General features: G+C 43.8%; 3 protein-coding genes across 5 annotated transcripts; 1 reads left to right on the top strand and 2 right to left on the bottom strand.

Annotated features, from left to right (window-relative positions):
• Positions 1-1,731: 1,731 nt before the first annotated feature.
• Positions 1,732-3,274, bottom strand: cdk5r1b (cyclin dependent kinase 5, regulatory subunit 1b (p35); the record flags this gene model as incomplete). The annotated part of the gene is made up of 2 exons (XM_079293346.1): positions 1,732-1,753; positions 2,370-3,274. The coding sequence occupies 2 exons, from the start codon at positions 3,272-3,274 to the stop codon at positions 1,732-1,734; spliced, it is 927 nt and encodes a 308-aa protein (XP_079149472.1).
• A 2,978-nt stretch (positions 3,275-6,252) lies between these two features.
• On the top strand, positions 6,253-18,338 carry psmd11b (proteasome 26S subunit, non-ATPase 11b). 3 transcript variants are annotated; one of them, XM_079293170.1, is made up of 13 exons: positions 6,253-6,351; positions 7,686-7,787; positions 8,498-8,694; positions 10,444-10,501; positions 10,746-10,940; positions 15,386-15,530; positions 15,653-15,713; positions 15,986-16,048; positions 16,288-16,413; positions 16,557-16,592; positions 16,694-16,745; positions 16,841-16,983; positions 17,080-18,338. In XM_079293170.1, the coding sequence occupies exons 1-12, from the start codon at positions 6,261-6,263 to the stop codon at positions 16,981-16,983; spliced, it is 1,269 nt and encodes a 422-aa protein (XP_079149296.1). In that variant the 5' UTR covers positions 6,253-6,260; the 3' UTR covers positions 17,080-18,338. The 3 variants fall into 3 exon arrangements, with proteins under 3 accessions (XP_079149296.1, XP_079149297.1, XP_079149295.1); XM_079293171.1 differs by having other exon boundaries at positions 15,653-15,717; positions 15,990-16,048; positions 17,085-18,338; XM_079293169.1 differs by having other exon boundaries at positions 15,653-15,717; positions 15,990-16,048.
• Positions 11,845-15,257, bottom strand: LOC306794859 (uncharacterized protein). Its single transcript, XM_079293089.1, has 2 exons — positions 14,617-15,257; positions 11,845-14,517 (listed from the first exon to the last, which is right to left on the bottom strand). The coding sequence occupies exon 2, from the start codon at positions 14,133-14,135 to the stop codon at positions 12,324-12,326; it is 1,812 nt and encodes a 603-aa protein (XP_079149215.1). The 5' UTR covers positions 14,136-14,517; positions 14,617-15,257; the 3' UTR covers positions 11,845-12,323.
• Positions 18,339-21,627: the final 3,289 nt, after the last annotated feature.

Here is a 21,627-nt window from a genome sequence, read left to right as displayed (position 1 = left end):
GGGTGACGTCAGAATCACTACGTCCACTTCTTACAGTCTGACGGTGAGCAACTGCATGGGAGGGATATTTACCGACGTATTTTTATGTCGTAGAGCAAAACGTGAAAATCTTTTCAGCTTGTGTTAACTTCAGACCTTATTTCAGGCATCTAATCAAAAACACATTCAAAAAACCCGTTGACTGAAGATGAGGGAACCTTAAGTGCAAAATGCTGATTTCTGGGTTTTTAGGACTCATTCCTGCAGCACTCTATATTGAAATGAGATGTGAAAACCAGTAGAAACATGTCTCATACATTTCTGGATGGAAATACTGTAGATAGAACCTCATCCCCTCTGAAACATGAACAGCTACAATTGCTCTGCATGCGTTCTGCTTTGGTTGCCGTTGCACACTGCAGCAGCTCATTTGAGTCAGGTGGTTTTCTATGATTGAACGTGTGATTGTTCCTGTGAAGGTTGCCGCGTCTCCTACAGCCTCTAGATGAGTGTGACGTCGCCTCGCATTTGATTTCCACGGAGGTGATGCTGACGGATCATCTGCAGTGATCCTGAACATTGAAATAATCTTTCTCTGTCTGATATGTGGGACAGCAGGTCGGGTCGGCTCCTTTGTGATGTCTTTTAAGGGCGTTTTCTTAAGTATAAGCTCAATGATGTGTTCTGTTAAGGTGTCCTTGATGGCGTGACTTTGGTGACGGTCAGATTTAACATAGTTTTTTTTAGATTAGGTGTTCATCGATAAATCACAGCAACATTCATTTGCATAAACCAGATCAATCTTCATTCCCACCAAAGATAAGCACGCCTACATCTCCTCATGTCCTTCCCTTTTCAAAGTCTCTCCTTTCATTTACATTAAATGTGCCTAAATAAATACATAAATGGCAATAAATTAAGTGTCAGTAAGTTAGTTAGTAGAAGATGAAAATCCATCCCATCATTCAACAACTGGACAAACAGTACAGACCTGTGGGATTTTTCATCAACGATATGGCACTGTTTTAAACATTATCTATGCTGAATCAGAAGCACAAAATCAAACGTCATTCCAAAACTCGACAAAAGTACAAAAAGAATTTCCCTGGTAAACAACTAGCCTATTTTAGCAAGCAGAGCTAAATAAACGAGTGTCACTTTGTTCACAGCATTCTCTAATGCAGATGCAGTTGGTTTACAAATCAAGTAAAAAGAAGAAAAGTAACGGTTGTTCCTTCACTCCCGGAAAATGCTGTAAAATTGCATGGCACACGTGCAAAACATTACATTTCTAAGTAAAAAAAAAAAGAAATAGAAGAAAGAAATCAAAGAAAACTTGTTCCAGAAAAGCAATAAATAAGCCGCCATCGGTGTGAGCCTCTGGTGGAGTAAAACATCCATTAACTTGTTTTATTTTTTCGTCGAGATGAAAATAAGTCGGTCTCTCTGAACACACACAGTATGACCACTCATCATACGTCCTCTGGCTGTTGTAGTCCCACAATGCAGTGTTTGCCTCTTGTCCATCCAGTAGAAGTCCTGTTGTAGAGCCACAAACAGAAAACCCACGAAAATATGGATCCAGCATCGATGGCCCCTGCTGTTCTTTCAGATATGCATTGCAGCAAAAATAAACGTCCAGCGGTATCCGCGTTAACGGAGAGGACATGGCGTTCCAAAGAGCCAGAGTTTGTTGCAGCCGGGAGGGGTGGGGGCGGCGTCTGTTCATCCGTAATGCATGAAGAAAGCCAGTCAGGCGATGGCCCTCACCCTCCTGCAGTATAGGCAGTGCACATCACATCGTCAGACAGTCAGAAGGTCACCGGTAGGCTGCCGCAGCCTCAGTCCTCTCCACATTCATTGCTGTAGATGTTCTTCCTCTTCTAATGTCTGTCTTTTTGTCTGAATTGTTTTTTTTGTGTGTGTTTTTCAGTATTTCATATAGATATATATCTGTACGTTGGCAAAGGATTTACCCAAGTCTGGCATTTGTTGTTTATATATCATTGTCAAAAAACGCTTTCATTCTCAGGTTTACAGAAACCCATCCTTTGCTCGTTTGAAACTAAAATTTGGCCTTGATAATATTACACGTCTTTAAGAGGCTGCTTTTTAAATCCTACGGCCCTGTATTTAGGTGACGGTTACAAATGTTATCCCCAAAACTTAAACATTTTAAAACTATGACAATCACAGAGCCTGCTGCCCCCTGGTTATAAATGTCAAGTACTTCCTCATTGGCCTCGTCCCACTTCAGTTTGGACGACAATGAATAAATAGCATTATAGATAACCTTTCAAACTTATCAAAATGCCAGACTGGAGTATGCCCCCCCCCCTCGCCCTCGCCCTCCCCTCCATCCCCCCACCCCTTCCCCAGCATCCCCTCACCGGTCCAGGCCGATGAGCAGGCGGCTCCTCTCCTCCTCCTTCTGGCTCTCGTTCTTCAGGTCGGCAAACACCTGAGTGAAGTAGTGAGGGTCGGAGTTGATCTGGAGCATCTTCGCGCTCATCAGGTTGATGATAGACAAGCAGCGGTCCCAGAAGGTCTCCTTGGAGCTCTCCACCAGGAAGGGCTTGAGAGGGTAAGAGATCTCGTTGCCCATGTAGGAGTAAGACAGGTAGAGGCAGGTGAGCAGCACGGCCTGCAGCTCGTGCTCCGTGGCTACCTCGGAGGAGACCACGTCCCGGCACAGCATGTAGACAAAGACCACGTTCGCCGGGGTGATGAATCCCTGATCCTGCCAGCCCTGGAGCAGCAGGGAGCGGTCCACGCTGCGCAGCCACAGCACCGGGTCGGTGGGTGACAGGTGTTTCAGCCGGTAACAACGCCGGCACAGGAACTCCCCGAGGCAGCGCAGCAGCTCGCTGGTGGAGGCCTGGACGATCACTCTCTTGGGGGTCCCGGGGGCCACATTGGAGTTGGTCAGAGGGGCCTTCTTGATGGACGACACTGTGTTGTTGGAGGCCTTGGTGAGAGCCGGGGTGCTCTGATCCTGGGCGAAGGTGGACAGGTTGGCGCACGACTGCGACTTCTTCAGGTTTTCATTGTTCAGTTGGGTGACATTGTTCTGGTAGTTGCCATTGGGCTGCACCTTCTTGGAGCCTTTCTTTTTGGCCGACACCGCTACGATCCGCTTCCACGGGAGCACGTTGATGAGCGAGTGGCGCTTCAGGTTCTTGTCTTTGGCGTTCTTGCTGTTCTGGACGGCCGTGTAGTGGCCCACGGTGGCCGGCCCATCCTCGAAGAGCGCCGCCTTTCGGTAGCTGGGTGACAAAGACAGCACGGTTCCCATGGTGACTGTGGGTAGGCGTCCAGGGGCTTCAGCCGCACTGGGTCAGAAGAGGGTCTGCCAGGGGAGATCCGGAGGGTCTCAAAGTCTCTATGTCCTTCTGGGAGCTGGGAGTCCCAGGCTACAGGCTGCCGCTGCAGGGCCTGGGTCGAGAACAATCCTGTGAACGGCTCTCTGAGGGGATAACGATCACCTCGACTCAAACCGTCTCTGCTGGATTTCAGCTCTCTGTCTGCGTCTCCTGATGGCCACTGCTGGAAGCAGAAAAGATCAATACTCAGAAAATAAATAACTGGTGAAGCATCTCATACCTCTAGATTATCCATGGATGTTTGCAGAAAGCAAAAACAAATATTTGACATATTAAATCTTTCATTCAGCATACATCAGATGATATCATGGTTATCAGCTCTGTAATGTTCTCATGAATGTGTGCCTGAGTGGTTTATCTGACCGTACCTCAGGCTCATAAGCACGATTGATCTGACTCAGTAAGTGGAATGGATCAGCATATAGCTTATACCAATTAATTCAAACTGTATAGATCCCTCCTTGCTGCAAGTGATCAATGTAATAAGCATCCTAACATATGTATAAACCTGCAGCACATTACAGAGAATACAGAAAGAAACAACAACTTTTCATATAAATTCTACTCCACATTGAATTTAATGTGGTGAATTCATGAACGTTTCATAACGAGAGCCATATTTCATGTGCAATGGCCGACGAATCAGAGCGAACCATGCGCCACCCCTCTCGTTAAAATGGAAGACATAAACACCTTAATAACAGGTGAAGGTCGCGTGTGGTACACGATACAGCACGAATCCAAGGTCAAACAATTCCCCAAACATTAAAACTAGATCATCAAAGAGACGTGTGATTATTTCTGTCGAGCGATACATTTTTCCTCCTCGCTGCGGCACAAACACGACTGTCGACGGATCCACTTTGCTCGCCTGAGCGCGATCCGAGCAGCACGAGCCCTCATTCCACCACCCTGTTGTCAATCTGATTCATCAACGGAGGACAAATTCCACAACACGAGCTTTTAATGTGACTTCACTGAGTGAAAAATCAGAGGACGCATCGGTGCTGCGTGTGTGCTTGTGAGTTGTGCACATCGGGTGCTCTCCGTGGTGCTGAAACTGAGCGGCTGCGTCGAAATGAAAACGCTGGCCATGATAGGCGGTGGTTTAGGAATGAAGGAAATCCTCATCTGTCCCTGTAATCCGTTGATATCTCGCAATATATCGTTGCATTTAGCTGTCTGTAACGTTACATCCACATTTTTATCAACGTATTGACATTTTCCTCAATGCCCATCATCTGTTTTCAAATATAATGGATTCACAAATCTGAACTCCTGCACCAAGACCGATATGTTCCAAAAAATGGAAAGAGACTCACCAGATCTCCTGCTCAGTGAGATTATAATTGCGCTGTAACGATGGTGCTCCGTGTTTTTCTCTTACAGGACGCGATTAAAAGCACGAAACCATCTCCGAGAAAAATACATGCAACAAAGAAAAAAAGAATCCGAGCCGAGGCACCCTTAAAAAAAAAGAAGAAGCAAGCGTTGGATAAACACGCCCGGTGTCGGCGGTGCGCAGACGATGGGAGGCAGTTGTGGAATGGATGCTCAGATGAAGATGTGCTCTGGTCCTCCTGGCCGCGAGATATGCGGATGCTGCGAGGGCTGATGTGTTGTGTGACTGGCTGACTGTGTGAGGAGCGTTGACGCAAAGGCGGTGGTGGGGCGCCGCTCTGCGCTCGGTGCGCGCGGTGAAACAACTCCGCCTATAGCCGAACACACAGGAGGCACACATGCAAACATGGACCCAGTGAACTCCGAGGATGTTTTTCTCTTCATGACACCGTTAGCGCCACTTCGATCAACGCCATTTATCTATAAGCGCTCAGGTATGAAGTGAGTCGCTGGTTAAGCCGAGTAGCCTATACCTTTGCATCAGATTGTACCATGTGCTTTTACAGTAATGTCATCAGTATGTTCCTGTAGGCGTCTTTTCTTGGCTGTGGTCCATTATGATAAAGAGTCTGACCAATGCTTCATTTAGCCGTTTGGGAAGATATTGCTGCTTTATTTATCCATTATCAATATGAATATTGTTACCCTTTTACAATGTATAGGTTATTTTTCATTTTATTGTCCGAAATATTATAATTGTACCATCCTATATTGATGCTGCAGTTAGCCTGAGGAGAGGTACTATGTTTTTACATGCATGCTTTCCCAGCAAGAATACATATTTTAATGAAATTAAAATGGAACTATTGAATATTGGCACACAATATTGGCTTTGGAAAAACACGAGTGGCCTGCCTCTGTGATGATTTGCATACTATACGATTTAAATGCATGATTCTTACGTTGTCCAAAGAATTCTGCTTTTGTGGCAGAGCTTTGAAGACAAAACAATTGTTTCCATTCATATATATATATATATATATATATATATATATATATATATATATATATATATATATATATATATATAATCTATATTCTGCATGCAATTAAACTATATAAATATATATATATATAGTTTAATTGCATGCAGAATATAGATTTTTTTTAATTCTAAAAATACCCTATTAAAGGCATAATTCAAAATATATTATCTATATTCAGTAACGTTAGGTCTAAAATAATGTTTTAAATACATCATTAACACTGCTTTGAGCAACGCCAACCATTATAAACCTAGTTTGTCCTATTAATGATAATGACAATGACTTCTTAACCACATAAATGCATAAATTAGATCGTAAACACACATACAAATCATCTGCGTACGTAAAGGAGCGTCTGAAAAATGTTTACGACCCATTTCCTAAATATGACTACATTTCCCATATACCTTTAAATCCCGGCATGCAAAGTCACCCACTGACGTCACGATACACTAGGTAACGTAGTTTACGAACGTAAGATTTCATTCAAGGCAGCATTTGAATAAGGAAGATGGCGGCCGCAGCAGTGGTTGAGTTTCAGAGAGCCCAGTCTCTCATTAGCACGGACCGCAACGCATCAATCGACATTCTCCATTCAATAGGTAGGTGTTGGGCCGAGGTTTTAGAGATACGGACACTATTTATCTGACCAACCGTATTTCGCGATTTCTCGGTCAGTGTTAAGTGGCGATGTTAGCATGCTAGCTAGTGCTAGTTAGCATGCTAGCTTAGTGGCGTTCAGCAGCAAAGAGCCGGTGGTGAGCCGTGCTGACTCACTGCTGAACGGTGGTTAACGGCAACTGCTAGTGGATGTTCGCGAGTTAGCTCGTTAGCAGTTGACTTTAGGCCTGGGCGTGAAATATGTTGTATAGTTATTAGTAATGTTATGTTTTTGAGTGTTTAGTTTGGTCATTGATAGCTGTTTTCTAAGCTAACTACCAATAGCTCAACTGAGGACTGTCATTTTAGCATTGTGGCTAACGTCTTTAGCTTGTTGTCAAAAGCATTTGACCCTTTTTTCGTCAACACAGTGAAAGGCAGCTCTCTGACAGAGTGACAAGAACTTCTACTTATTGTTGTTATTAATAATGGGACATGTGTTGCTAATTGGCCAATGTGTCCTTGTGTGTCAATGGTTGAGCATATTGAAATAGCTTTACTTTATTTCGTCACTGTAAACAGGTCTTATATTTCATATATTGCATCAGGGTGCTCAAATTGCCTTTGTCACTTCAGCCCACTAGCTGTCAAGTTGTCCGGTTTCACACTTTATTTCCCTCAAGTATTAATGTCGTGACTAAACATTGATTTAGTCCTCAGTAGTGGGGTAGCATTAAACTAATGTATTATCAATTTGACAGAAAGGTATTTCAATTTTCCTAATCTGAACCATTTATTTGTCAAAGTATGTTGCACAGACAAGGAATGTGACATGGTGGATGGTGCACAACATTACACAATCAACACAAAATACAAGACCTGATTTAAAAATAGGAACGTACTATGAAATATACAAATATGGTAAATGAACCAACAAGATCAGAGTACTGGTATATTAAAACATTTTGATAAAAAGCCAAGTTGCTGCTTCTCTGCTTACGAGAACATTGTGATCTGCGTTTTTCCACTATATGTTTCGTGTAGACTAAATAATATCTACATAAAACTAATTTCTTAGTTGGATCCATAGTTGTCTGGTGCGCAGGCCCAATATTGAGTAATACTGAGATGATGTAAATACAACAGATGATGTGACATCTAAAACCGTAAACCAGGACTGAGTCAGACTGTGGTTTCCAAAGCTTAAATAGTCCAGCACTCACATTAGTTACATGAATGTGTCACATTGCCTTCCAGACAGTTTTACACATTGCATCCAGCGAAGATAACATTTTAAATTGTTTTCTGATGTCAACCTGTTGCTTTTCTTTGACAGTGAGGAGAGATTTCCAAGAGAACGATGAGGAGGCTGTCAGGGTTAAAGAACAGAGTATCCTGGAGCTGGGGACACTCCTGGCCAAGACGGGACAGGCTGCAGGTAACGCTCAAACTTTGATGACATATGTTATGTCATATTTATACATTCTAATGCTGCGTTCACACCAAACGCGTCGCGAATTCGTCGCTGTTTACTACAGCTGTATGAACACAAAATAAACTGATTTGGCTGTGATTTAATTGCAATAAACCGACAAAAAGGGACTCCGAAATAACTACGCAATGATGCCGATTTGTAGGCTACCTGTCTTCTCAATGGGGCAGGGATGGGTCGGTGCTAGGCTATGCTAACATTGTAGCAGCTCCACCAACAGTCAATGCAGCGTCTATTCATTGTTTGACAATGGTGTGTTACACCATATGGTTTACACACACAATGCATACACATAGTTTGGTCCGGTCTATTGATATGAGGTATCGTAGAGCTCTGGGTGAACACAGACGGCTACAGTATTTATTTCCTGATTCAACAACGGCAGGAGTCAGTGATGACATGGGGAGCAACTTAACGCTGATAGGCTATCGCGCCGGGGCGTAACGCGAATATTCCGCAGAAGTTGAAAAATTTGAGGATTCGCGTCAATCGCGCCGCACATTTGCGTCCGCTGCGCCATTGCAAATTCGCGCTGCGCCAGTCTCATCGCGTCTGTGCATAGCCTTTGTATGTAATCTACTCGCGCAAATATTTTGCGACGCGTTTGGTGTGAACGCAGCATAAGACATTTCTTATTTTTTTGTGTCTGTCTCCAGAACTCGGGGGTCTGCTGAAATTTGTGAGGCCTTTTCTGATTTCCATCAGCAAGGCCAAGGCGGCCCGGCTGGTCCGCTCTCTGCTCGACCTGTTTCTTGACATGGAGGCAGCGACAGGGCAGGAGGTCGAGCTGTGTCTTGAATGCATTGAGTGGGCCAAGGCCGAGAAGAGAACCTTCCTACGACAGGCTCTGGAGGTATGGAGGTCGATGATACACTTGTGTGCTACCAAAGAGAATACAAGTAGCTTAATATGCCATACCATATTTCCCATCACTTGGGTGTTTTCTAAAAAACAATATCGGCATGCCTCACTGCTAGAATCTGACAATAGGGGACATTTCGGCCCTTCTGGCCACCGTCACCCCTTCAACTGTGAACAGCTCATGTTTAATGTAGAGGAAACCTGCAGTATACAACTGGATATCAGTAAGCTGCAGTTTGATGACATTGAGTCGGGAAAGTTATCTTTTTTTTTGCGAAAATTTATAGCGCATCAATTATGCTGTCACAGGTTTATTATTTGCATTGTTTGACACTTTGATTGCTGATAAGGCAGAAATATTTGATAAAACCACAAACGGCTGATGTATTCGCCCTCTCACCCAACCTTAGTTAGCGTTGCCATACAACCCCCTTTATCATTAATGATAATGAAAACAGAAGCGATATTTCCAAACATAAATAGCAGCTGTGGGAGGGGTCAAGTTCACCATGTCCTGACTCATGGAGTGTACACGCTGTGATTATAGTGGAGCATTAGGTTGTTAGTATGCAACTCACTACTGTGGCATTACTTGAGATTAAAACCAAATGCAGACTGGAAACTTGATAAATGTGCTGACGCAAAGTTGTAAGAAAGTAACAACGAGATGATCGTAGAGCTACCACACACGGCTATCTAGGATGATGTCACCCTGCTGTAGCAGCCAAAAGGACTGCTAGCAGGTACACGCTCACAGCCAGGAATATCTGCAGCTTTTGGCTGAACTACAAAACCCAGGAACAACAAGATTCTACATCAGTTCTATGAGACTGTGGCATGTACAAATGATTGAAAGCTGAGAAGGAGGACGCTCTTCAGACCGGCCACGGTTTGCCTTAGGACACACAATATGAGTAATGTGATGGGAATAAAGAAAAACACGGGAAGCTTTGAGCTCAGAGAGAGAGAAGTCCTCATGTACTTAGATCCACCTTAAAACACTGTTTTGAGGAACAGCTGTCTGTAGACAACATGATATCATGTTGATAAATGTAATGAAGCGTTATTTTTCCGAAGCTTTGGTGGTGAGCATCAGGTTTATGTGTCACCCTCCTAAAAACAAACGCCGAAAGTTTCTTTTCAGATTCACTATTTTGCATCTTTTAACGAACATTTCTGCCTCAGTGGGCAGTAATGTAATGCAGCTTCAGAATGCTGCATTTCAAGTATAATGATGATCTCTTATATGCGCATTGGTGTTCCACCTTTGAGAACAGTTGGTTCACCTCCCGTCTCTGGCATGTTCTATAAGAAGCAACTCTAGGAAATGTAGGACGTGTCTGTAATTTAGCACGTTCTTCCAAGAAGTGTGCGAGTGGCATTTCAACATCTTGGTGTTTGCGATGCTTCGCTTCCTAACGGTTGACATTTAGGAGGCACAAGCTAAAATGCATCTATTCCATCATGTGGGACAAAGTGTCTGAAATATTTTTTTCTGTGTGTGTGTGAAGAATGATAAAACCATGAAAGAACAGCAGGTTTTATGTTGGCTTCTATTGTCCAGGGACTGAAGAACATTATTAGCTATATCTGGTGCAAAGCATCTCTTCTGTTTGTGTGAGATTCAAGTTCTTAGTACATTGTCCACAACAATTCAATGTTAAAAACTAAACCTTGTTTTTAGAAGAAAATGTTTTGAAGCTGCTTTCTGCTTATCTAAATAAATTCTCTCTTCTTTCAGGCACGACTGATCTCGCTCTATTTTGACACCAAAAGATACCAGGAGGCCTTGGCGCTTGGTGAGTGTTTTAGAGACAAAACATTTGTATCTTTTGGTAAATGGCAGCTTCTGTCTTCTGCTTCAGAGACTTAACGAGAAGGCCGGCCAGGTAGCTTATAAACAAAAGGTTTGCAGTGCAGTTAGACGTGTTTTACTTGGAAGGAGAGGAGAAAAAAGGAGCACATATCGGGACTATAAATGCTGTTTAGTGTTGTACAAAGTTATTGCAACAGTGAATGTGCATGACATTATCTCTCGTTCAGGCACCCAGTTGCTCATGGAGCTGAAAAAGATGGATGACAAAGCTCTTTTGGTGGAGGTTCAGCTGCTGGAAAGTAAGACGTACCACGCTCTCAGTAACCTGCCCAAGGCCCGCGCAGCCCTCACCTCAGCCAGGACCACCGCCAACGCCATCTACTGTCCCCCCAAGCTCCAGGCCGCCCTGGACATGCAGTCAGGTCAGACGTGTTCACGAGTCTCACTTCCAACGCTTACCGGGGCTCAAGTGTGTGTGGGGGGGTTTTACATACAGTTTTAAGATGGGATTATTTAATGTGACACAACACTGTCCATGAAGCAACTCCTCTTCTCAACAGTTGCTTTAAAAATACATTTGTGGTGTGTTCTGCATTGACTCATTTCATGCTGGTAACCATCTCAAAATCACACAGACCTGTGGTGGTGATGGTATCGTGGTTATGACTCCTGGCTAATTCTTCTGACAACATTTCTGTTTAGTGTGGTTTAAACATTTCTTCAGTCACACATAGGGTTGGGTACTGAAACTCGGTGCCAATATGGCACCGGTTCCTATACGTCCGGTATCTACCGGACTGAAATGCAACGCAGATTTCGGTGCTTCCTTTCGGTGCCTGAGCCGATTGAAATACTTTTTTGACACTACTCTGATGACTCCGTTCTGGCAGCAGGACTCGGTCCTCCGCTCCTCACTCATAGTATTATTACAACGGGCTACTTAGCGCTGACGCTCATAAGCACAACAACACAGGCACGCGAAAGCTTCTTCCTCTTCTTCTCTGAGACCAACTGGCGGTTGGCAAACGACGAATTGGCGCATTACCGCCACCAACTGGTAAAATAAAATAAGTCATGAGATGTGTCGTATTTTGCCAGAGAAGGAAAATATGCTCATATTGCTGCAAAATAATGGCTGAAGTTTGAAGCTGTAGTGTGTGTACAGTGTGTGTGTGTTTGTATTTATTTATATTTAAGTATACTGTAAACTTAACAGTTAACATATTGTTCATAGTTTCAAAGTTTGAAGCTGTAGTTTGAAGCCAAGTAGTCCGGGAGCCAAAGCCTGATTTTTTGATGAACCTTGTTTTGTCGGATAAAGTTTTTTTTTTTTCTGTTTCTTGTAGCTTAGGGGTACCTCTTCAAAATCCAGGAGGGTGCTCGGTGATATCCCTTGAGCATTTTGAGATATTAACCCTTTCATGGCCAAATCACTAAAATCACACAAAAACCAAGATTCATGACATTTCATGCAATATATTGAAGTAACAAATCAAATTAGCTTTTTCTAGTGTTTATTCATACAAAGGGTGATGTAAAAATGTCTTGCACTACAAATCTATGAATATTAACCCTTTCAGGCCATGCCAGCAAAACCGTTTTGGTAGCAGGAGTTATTTTCAACATTACACAACTTGAATGAAACTTTAGTGACTTCCTTTTTTTTTTACAATGTTTATTTTGATTTTAGAAATTTAAGACATAACAAGACAATAAGGACAAAATACAATACCAATACCAAACAGAATAACACTCAAAAACAACAGCAGTAACTTCCTGGTTAGGACACATCTTGCAGTCTGGTATTAGGATCTTGAGCATCCTACCATGAAACATGCACAGAACATTGTGCATGGCAAACCATGCTCTTTACAGCTGCATTTCTTGGAGTTGCAAGGGGTGTTACTCTTGCAGCCACATCGGATCATCTTTAGAATATAGTCTGGCACAAGTTTGGTGTCCTCTGGTAGGTGGGTTGGAATTAGTGACCTGTTGCATTTGTCTTTCTTCCATCCAAAGTCCTCCGGGTTCTGTACTATTGACTGATTCATATTGAGGTTTCGCCACAGGTATGCTTGGAAGTGGGCCCTCTTAACATTTTCAACGAATGCTTCCTTTGTTGGAGGTAGAGCAGCTAGATTAGGTGCAGACATGTGGCCTTTCCCATTCTTTTTTCCCCAGACAAGTAGCCTTGTGTGCGACATGTCTGTGCTCTCTGTTACGCCATAACAGGCTGAGATAAAGGCAGTGGCTTGATTAAGGACTTGCTGGAATGGTGCATCCAAATTGCCAATGGCCGATAGGTCGTAACCAGCTTTCAGGGCTTTGATGACAGAGCCTTTCCCCACCCCGTAGTAAGACGCTACAGTGTCACATCCCGAAATGGCATGGGCTGGTAAAAGATGTTCAACAATTTGTGTCTGCTTGGCCAGTGTTGACTTGATGTCCACTATTACTCTTTCCTTTCGTGGGGATTCCATGATGAGGGGTACATCCAGCCTTGCCTCATGGTAATGGTGAAGGAGTAGGACAAACACATCTGTATCATCTGAAACCACAGTGATTTGATGGGCTTCTCCAGCACACCTCAGGACCTGTTGGACAATGATGGTGTCAGCTTCTTCTTGTTGATTTTCTAGATCATATCGGGTCAACTTTTCTTCCATGCTGATCTCGATGGGACATGGGTCCTCACCTGTCACCACCAACTTGTGTTTTTTTGTGCTCTGTAGATGGAATAGCCTGTCTTTGCTCAGTTCATCACATAGTAATCTGTTCAGCTGTTTCTTGTTTTCAATGGAGGACAGGACAACCTTCTGAGCCGGTAGCTTGGTTGTTAGGAGAAGATGATGTTTCTTGATGACCAATGTCTCCCTGACATCTCTAGTGACGGACTTGATGCTGTAGTCGTAGTATCTGTCAAAGATAAGGTAGACATCACTCTCTAGCAGGTATGAAGTTAGCCGTGCCTTGACATTCTTGATGAAATCAGCTACAGTGCCATCAGCTGGCCAGTGAATGGTCCAAAGAAGCGCTGACCCATCAATGACAGTGATGTCTGCATCACCGGCTTTCCTCTTTGAGACTTCCACCTGGAGTGACTTCTTCAATGTGGACTTGCCTTTGCAAAGTCGCATTCCTTCCTCTGTAAACATGGCAGTTGGGACTGGTGCCAGCTCGTAGGCAAGAACATCCTTCACGTCAACACTGCGGTCACTGGAGAACAGTGCGATGACCCTTGAGTAGATTACATTTATATCACACAAGTTGGAGTCTCCAACCTGGATGGATTTCTTTGTTAGTGTCATTGTTTTCACTTTCTTTGAGATGGTGGAGTAGAATCCCTCAGGCAAGGTCTTTTCAAAATGTTCTAACATGGCCTCTCCAATCTGCACGGCATTGTCTACATTGACAGGTGGTGGGGCTATCTTCCCGCTGGTGATGTTCACAATGCTGTCTGCTGGATGTTCGTAGGGTTCCAATGGATGGAGGCAGGCATCCAGTTTCTGACAAAGTCTAGCCCTGTCCTTGGCGTCTGCCATAACCCTGGCTTTACTCTCCTCTTTGTGATAGAGCTGAACTTTGTAAGTATTTGTCTCCTCTTCCATCTCCCTCATGTCTGACTCGATCTTGCAGCAGATGCAACACAGTGCTTTTGAAAATCAAAACATTCAGCTGACCCTCCTGACCGTGAGCGCCTGGTCACCTTGCAAGGAACATTTGATTCAGTTTCTCCGGGCCTCTGACGTTTGTGCCGTTCAATGTAAGTCTTTGAGGTGTAACTTGAAACACAACTTTTATGGCATTTCAATGTGGTTTCATTGTTGTTATCTAATGCTTCTTGAAGCTCAAAGTGTTTTTCATCCCCATATATCTTACTACACTGGATAATGTTTGTTATTCTGACTGGTCCTGAAGATATCAATGGTTCCGTCTTCGCTTGGCAGTTGAACTTCCAAGTGAAGTAACACTCCTCAGGCACTGGATCCATAACCAACTCTGTAAATAAAATGTTAAAATTTGTTAATATATAAAAAAGGGTTTATACATTTCCCTGTGTGATTTTCACTAAAATGTTGTCTCGATCAGCAGACTTACTCAATTGAACAGCTTGTTATTCTCTTCGCAGGTGAACCTCCAACAGAACACTTCTGAATCCATAACCAATCTCACTGCCAGCTTTTACAGTGTTTTTACCTTGTTTTTTGATGGCAGCTGTTGTAAGCAGTGACCAGTTGTAAACAAAAAATGGTCTTAAACGAAGCACATGGCTGTCTTGTAATTGGAAAAAAACAAAAATGTGACAATACAGGCATACACAGACACAATGCACTCACTATATGAATTAACTGAGTGTTTTTAGCTTGTAATAATCACTGTAGGCAACAAATTATATGCATTTAAATCAAGTATATTGCATGAAATATCATAAATCTAGTTTTTGCATGATTTTGGGCAAGAAGGGGTTAATATCTGAAAATGCTCAAGGGATATCACCGAGCACCCTCTTGTATTTTGAATACGTATCCCTAAGCTACAAGAAACAGCAAAGAAAAAAACTTTATCCGACAAAACAAGGTTCGACCCCACGGCTCCCGGACTAAAGTGTTTTGTATTTATTTATATTTATAGTATACTTTAAACAGTTAATATATTGTTCAATTTGAAGAAAAAAGTATTTGTTTAGGCACCGGTATCGGAAAAAACCCAAACGATACCTAACCCTAGTCACACAGTCACTCCAGTGTTCGTCTCCAGCCCAGCGAGTTCCTCCAGTTTTGTTGGTATTTCACAACGTCACGGTGGCCGGCTCGGATTGTTTTTGCCACAGATGATTAACAGTCATGCTGCGTCGTCTCTGTTGCAGGAATCATCCACGCAGCGGAGGAGAAGGACTGGAAGACGGCCTACTCCTACTTCTTCGAGGCCTTCGAGGGCTACGACTCCATCGACCATCCCAGAGCCGTCACATCGCTCAAATACATGCTGCTGTGCAAGATCGTCCTCAACCTGTGAGTAGTGCTTCAAAACTTCACCGTTTACTGTTGCTTTACTTCATCACTTTCACATCAACGTGGTTCCTTTTGAGTCTATATATGTTGTTGTTAATGTTCCTGTTACCCGACTGTTACAGACCAGAGGAGGTCCAAGGCCTGATCAGTGGGAAACTGGGTCTGCGACATGCCGGCCGACAGGCAAGTACCATCATTTTGTACTCTGAGCCGACTGGGCAGAGCAGGGATGTCATTTGTTGAATATCGCTGCTGTTAATAACCAATTTCTGCCTCTTGTTCACAGAAACGATGTTCTATCTTTGTTGGATTTTATAACGTAGCCGAACAGTGTTTAGGTTTCTTTGTGATTACTTCTTGTTCTGTCTTCGTCTCTTAGTTTCGTGCTGCTACACGATGTATTTGAGGTGGTTTCTGTAGAATGTCGTTAATCTTTTTTGCCGTTGTCCGTCCAGACAGATGCAATGAAATGCGTCGCCCAGGCCTGCAAGAACAGATCATTAGCAGACTTTGAAAAGGTAAGAATCAACTGTGTTCAAGGATTTACATGCAGATGAAGCAAACCTCCAATTAGCCTTTCTGCTCTACTGCTCCTATTGCATGCTGGGTACTCCGTGACCTTTAGTTTAGATGATTGTACCTGCTTATAATGAGCCAAAACCTTTCCTCCAAGCTCAACATGTAACTCATTTGAATGGAGTTTTTACAGTAAGCTTCCACACAAATATCCTGACTGTTGGCGTTGTGCGTCTTCCAGGCCCTAACGGAGTACAGAGCCGAGCTGAGGGACGACCCCATCATCAGCACTCACCTGGCCAAGCTGTACGACAACCTGCTGGAACAGAACCTCATCCGAGTCATCGAACCCTTTTCCAGAGTACAGGTACGGACGTACTGGGCATGTTATAATACCGGTAGTATTATTCAGTAGAACCATGCTGCGTTTTATTACCAGGTCATAAATCTTTCTTTTCCCTTGTTCCTCAGCATTTTAACAAATATTTATTCTTTCTCTCCTGTTTTCAGATGGAACACATATCGTGTCTAATCAAACTGTCAAAGGTATGTATATTTGCAGTAAACCAATTCTTCCTTAGTTTTAAAATCATCATTTATATCGCTTTAAAATGTGGGTTTAATTATCTTTTCTACTCTTTTCATAGGGTGATGTTGAGAGGAAGTTATCACAGATGATTCTGGATGAAAAGTTTCACGGTAATTGGTCTGATCCGATAAAAACAAATACCAGACGTGTGTACTTCACAGGCAGATTAAGCGTCTTTAGTGTACTGTGATATATTCCTATGCAGGCATCCTCGACCAAGGCGAAGGTGTCTTGATCATTTTCGAAGAGCCACCGGTGGACAAAACATACGGAGCAGCCTTGGAAACAATTCAGAACATGAGCAAAGTCGTGGATTCACTTTACAACAAAGCCAAGAAGCTCACATAGGTAAAAGAATATCTAAATATATGTAAAATTAAGAGAACGCGTTGCTTTCCTGCTCGTTCTTCAGTCTCTACTAACTGTTTTGTCTCTCGTCCTCAGAGCAGATTTCCACGGCAGTGCGATGGAGGATCTGTGTGGGTTTGACCAGCGTGAGTAACATTTTTAGAAGGGGACGAGGGAGAGCATCGAAAACGTCCCGCAAACTGCAACAAACAGGATCCCCCTCTCTCCCTCCCTCCATGGACAATTTCATCACTTCTCTTGTTTGTTAGTTTTAGTTTTTTCTCTCCTTTTTAATTTTGATGTCTCTTCAGGATTCTGTATAACACTCAGCGGCCAAATCAGGCCATCAGGGAATATTGTACAACCGCGATAAATAAAAAACAGATGAAAGGGTTTAAGAATACATCTATGTTTATATCTGCTTATACGTACGGTCGGGCTTCAAAAGGCTTAAGCTGACTTCACTGCAACCTCAATGGTGCAACATTGACCTCCGCGACCTCTGACTGCGGAGGCAGAAACGAACTCCTCTTCCTCTTTGTCCACAGCTTTCAGAAGCACTGTTTTTGGAAGGTTGGGATACTCCTTGGGAGACTGAATTTTAGTTGAAGAGCCCCCCCCCCCTAACTCTTTATTTCTTCTTTTCCTCACCATATCAATGCCAACAGTTAAGTCCCCACTGTATTTGAGATATGTATTAAACTCACTTTATTTGTATTTGGTTTTGTGTTTTTGTTAAAAGAAGAGAGAATCGGATGGTTGCCACGTATCTGCCCGCCCTGGTTATTATGTACGTTTTTAAACAAAAACAGACAGGATGCCATTTCACCACTTGTGCCACTTTTTGGGCGCTTCTGTTTGCCTCAGCGTTTTGGGTGCGATCTGAAAACGGGAGGGCAGAGGTGGAGATGTACTCATCGCCTCTGACTGAGCGGTTCTCCATTGTTAGTTCCTAGCACTAGTATGGTATGCTAGTAACCAAACAATTTGTATGGTTTTGATTTTTTCTTTTTGACTCTTATAAAGACATTTTCAAAAATAAATATTTTGTATGTTACGGATTTTTGTCTTGTCTCTTGACGTGGTGACTTTAATGGTCCACTCGACTGTTTGTTTAACAGTGTGAGGGGGAGAAGACGGGATGTTTACGTGTTGCAGAGTGTCTTTGAAATGTGACCCATAAATAAATGTATGAAATAAAATCAGAGGACAAGTCGAAGGGAAGGTTTCTACATTGAGAACCGGTTTTATTTTTGGACACTATGAAATACAGAATTCACCCGGGAGTGTCTTCCTATTTGTCACTAATTTGAAAAAGCAACTCACATCAAAGGGCATTAAATCAGTCAAACGGACAGCTTTGGATCGTCTTTTATTTTGATTTGTACACAAACGGCATGATAATGATCACGCATGTTGTCAATTGTGTTTACAGACATGTTTAACATTTGTAACACTAACTATTATAAGAGCTAACGTCTGAACAGCATCAACAGGCTTAATTCTAAGACCCAGATGAAATGTTTTTCACACTAAAGTGTTCAAACACTTACTTCTTAATTTCCTTCTAAGTCTAATAGATGCGCACAGAAGTCCAAGCCTCAAATATTCCATAAAAGATATTTTTTTTTAAGATTTCATGCTCTGTTTTTGTCTACAAAGCTTCAGCCTTTCACTGAGACCCTTGTAGCATCCGAAATAAAGATTTTACATCAACTTTCTAATTCCAACTACAATTAATTATTAAAACAATTCTAGTTCATGATAGTTTTAAAAATATAAATGTGTAGAAATCTAGATTTCCTGGATGTACATCGTGTCATAATAGGCTCGTTCGACATAAACCAGGCGTGCGCAGAATCGATCACCGGTGATTGGCGCACAATGCATGCTGGGTAGATTTGTGTCAGACTTGCTCTGACGTCATTTGTAACGGTGAAACTGTCAAATGCCGCCGAAAACTAACAAGGTTGGTTCATGTTTGAATTACTGACAGCTATAATACCTGTGTTTTTAAGTAGCAAAGCATATAAGTAACTAGCATTACTTATTAATGGGAGACTGTGGAGTAGGATAAGTAGGTAAGTGGATAGCAGGGCTGTCCTTCAATCAGAATCGGCGGTTCGATCCCGGACCCGCTAGTCGCATATAACGTTAGATGTGTCTTTGTGTAACAGACTTGGAATGGCATTGAAGGAGACGACTCAGAGGGTAGTTTTCCAGCATTTATTCGCTGCAGAAGACAACATAAACCACATTAGTCTCTTCCTGGTCTCACTCTCTCTGTATACATCCGCTCCCTCATCAGTACGAAACACCACTGTCTGGGGAAGTCGGGATTAACAGTGACATCAAGTGGACAAAACAAACAACTACATGAGGTGGAATGATTAACAAAATCCGCGAAAATTATAACATTAAACAAAGGAAAATACATACCTGCAGAAGACAACATAAACCACATTAGTTTCTTCCTGGTCTCACTCTCTGTATACATCCGCTCCTAAACATGTAAGACAACAGAATTCACACAAAGGAATGCCAAAGTATCTGCGTCGTTACGTTATGACAGGGCAGCCTGACGTAAAAGTAAATGGCGCCAAATAGGCGAACAGAAACAGCCAGTAAACTTATATTTTCCACAGTCAAAACGGCACGTAACAGCTTCATAAGGTCGTCGCCTTAGCAGTTACTAAAGTACGTAACGTAAACAGTTACATTCCCGAAGAAAACAACAAAACAGTGCAACGATATTATTCCACACAACTTACCCTCATCAGTACGAAACACCACTGTGAGGGTAAATCGGGACTGCGGGGGCTTCGGAGGTACAAAAGAGACGAGACGCCGCTTCCGCAGGAAGCATTAACAAAATAAAACGCTAAATAAAATAGCTCATAAAGATAGAATTCACACATACTCAACAGAATAATAAAGTACATTTTTAACTCTGTTACATTTGCGCAAGACACTTAATCCCAAAATTGCTCCTGTAGCTGTGCCTACAGTGTAGAAATGTGATAGAATTTAAATTGTAAGTCGCTTTGGATAAAAGCGTCTGCTTAACGTTAGTCATCCAGGATTCATAGAACCGTAGTTACATTCGTAACTTTTTCTATTTCATCCTCACTGACCGCCAGAGGCAGTGCTTCACACTGGATGACTTATACCAAAAGAGTCACGCGGAAGCACAGTAACTACCTCGTATAGCTCCGGCAGAGAAAATTGGCCAAAGAACCCTCCCCAGTGGGTGAGGGGTGGCAACGTTAACTCTGTAGTGTTTGGTGAATGTGCTCGGTGATGCCCATGAAGCCGCAGCACATATATCCTCCACAGGCACACCACTCAGGCTTGCCCTTGGTGTGGAGACACTCTTGGTAGTGACCCTTCACCCCGGATGGCAGAGCACAGCCGCTCGCCTTGTATGTATAGGCAATGGCCTCCACTATCCAGTGGGACAGGTGCTGTTTTTTTTAAAAGGAGCACAGCCCTTCTAGGCTCACCATAACTGACTATGCAGGCGGTGGCTTCCACATAAGCTCTGAGGGCCCACACTGGGCACAGCAGCCTTGACCTCTCCTCTCCCAATGGGGAGGGGGGGGTCAACTTTGCCAGCTGGATAGGCCGGTTTATATTTGAACGTATCCACACCCTTGGGAGAAACACTGCATTAGGCCAGAAAGTGACACCCAAGCCATCTGAGTTCCACCTCAGACATGATTCTTCCACTGACAGGGCATGCAGCTCGCCCCCACATTGAGCTGAATTGACGGCAAGGAGAAAACCGTTTTGCCGATAGCCATCTCGGCTCCGCCTGTGCCAGGGGTTCAAAAGGAGACAAGCATAAGGTGTCCAGTACCAAGCGTAGGTCCCATGCAGGGGAGACCGGCCCTTATCTAGGAGGGACTGTAGAAACTCAGTACAGCAGGCACGGGCGCTGTACTGGGACCTTGTTCTAAGCTGCACACCAGTCAGAACAGCTTCCACCTGTTCTTTGTACTGCAGGCAGGTAGACCGCGCACTGGCATTCAGAATAGTCCGTCAGACTGGTTCTATGCAGCCACTCAGCATCCGGTCGGGCCCTCCCGTGACCCATAGTTGAAGGCGGCAGGGATTGGAATGCCAAATCCGACCCTCTAGTTGCGACAGGAGATCCCTCCTGTCGGGGAAGAACTCTGACAAGCTTATAGCAAAATCAGAGGGAATGGTGGAAAGGCATGAAGAAGATCCTCTGGCCACGTGTGAGCCAGGGCATCTTGACCCAGAGGGCTGGTCCTCTCCGTCAGTGGGGGCAGTGGGTCGACAGGCTGCTGGGAGAAAGAACCCCGACAGCCGGCCCGGAGACATCTCCTGGCCCCCCCGGGGGGGGGGGGGGGGGGGGGGGGGGGAGACGTAGGTAGGGTTGTATAGGTAGCGGTCCGGCCTCTCAGCAGGACGCCGAGGGCTCGGGCGGCTACTAGGGCAAGCTGGAGGCTGAGAAAACGGCCTTGTGGGGCCAAAGTGGGACCCCTAGGTCTGGGGGTGCAGGCATGTCCCTGCAAAGTCCAGAGAACTGCTGCCTGGTCTGGCTAGCTCTAACAGTCCTCTGAAGCGCCCGTATAGCAGCTGACTCAAACAGCTCACCAGGTTCCACTGGGACAGTAC

Source organism: Melanostigma gelatinosum (genome assembly GCF_949748355.1).
Source record: "Melanostigma gelatinosum genome assembly, chromosome: 21".
NCBI lineage: Eukaryota > Metazoa > Chordata > Actinopteri > Perciformes > Zoarcidae > Melanostigma > Melanostigma gelatinosum.
This window is presented reverse-complemented; position numbering and strand designations above follow the sequence as displayed.

Excerpts from the sequence above, each read along its gene's own strand:
- psmd11b (XM_079293170.1), top strand. The coding sequence starts at position 6,261 with ATGGCGGCCGCAGCAGTGGTTGAGTTTCAGAGAGCCCAGTCTCTCATT. Across the intron at positions 7,788-8,497 it reads CAAGACGGGACAGGCTGCAG|AACTCGGGGGTCTGCTGAAA; the intron begins GTAACGCTCAAA and ends GTCTGTCTCCAG. Across the intron at positions 16,593-16,693 it reads GTCTAATCAAACTGTCAAAG|GGTGATGTTGAGAGGAAGTT; the intron begins GTATGTATATTT and ends CTCTTTTCATAG.
- LOC306794859 (XM_079293089.1), bottom strand. The coding sequence starts at position 14,135 with ATGAGGGAGATGGAAGAGGAGACAAATACTTACAAAGTTCAGCTCTAT.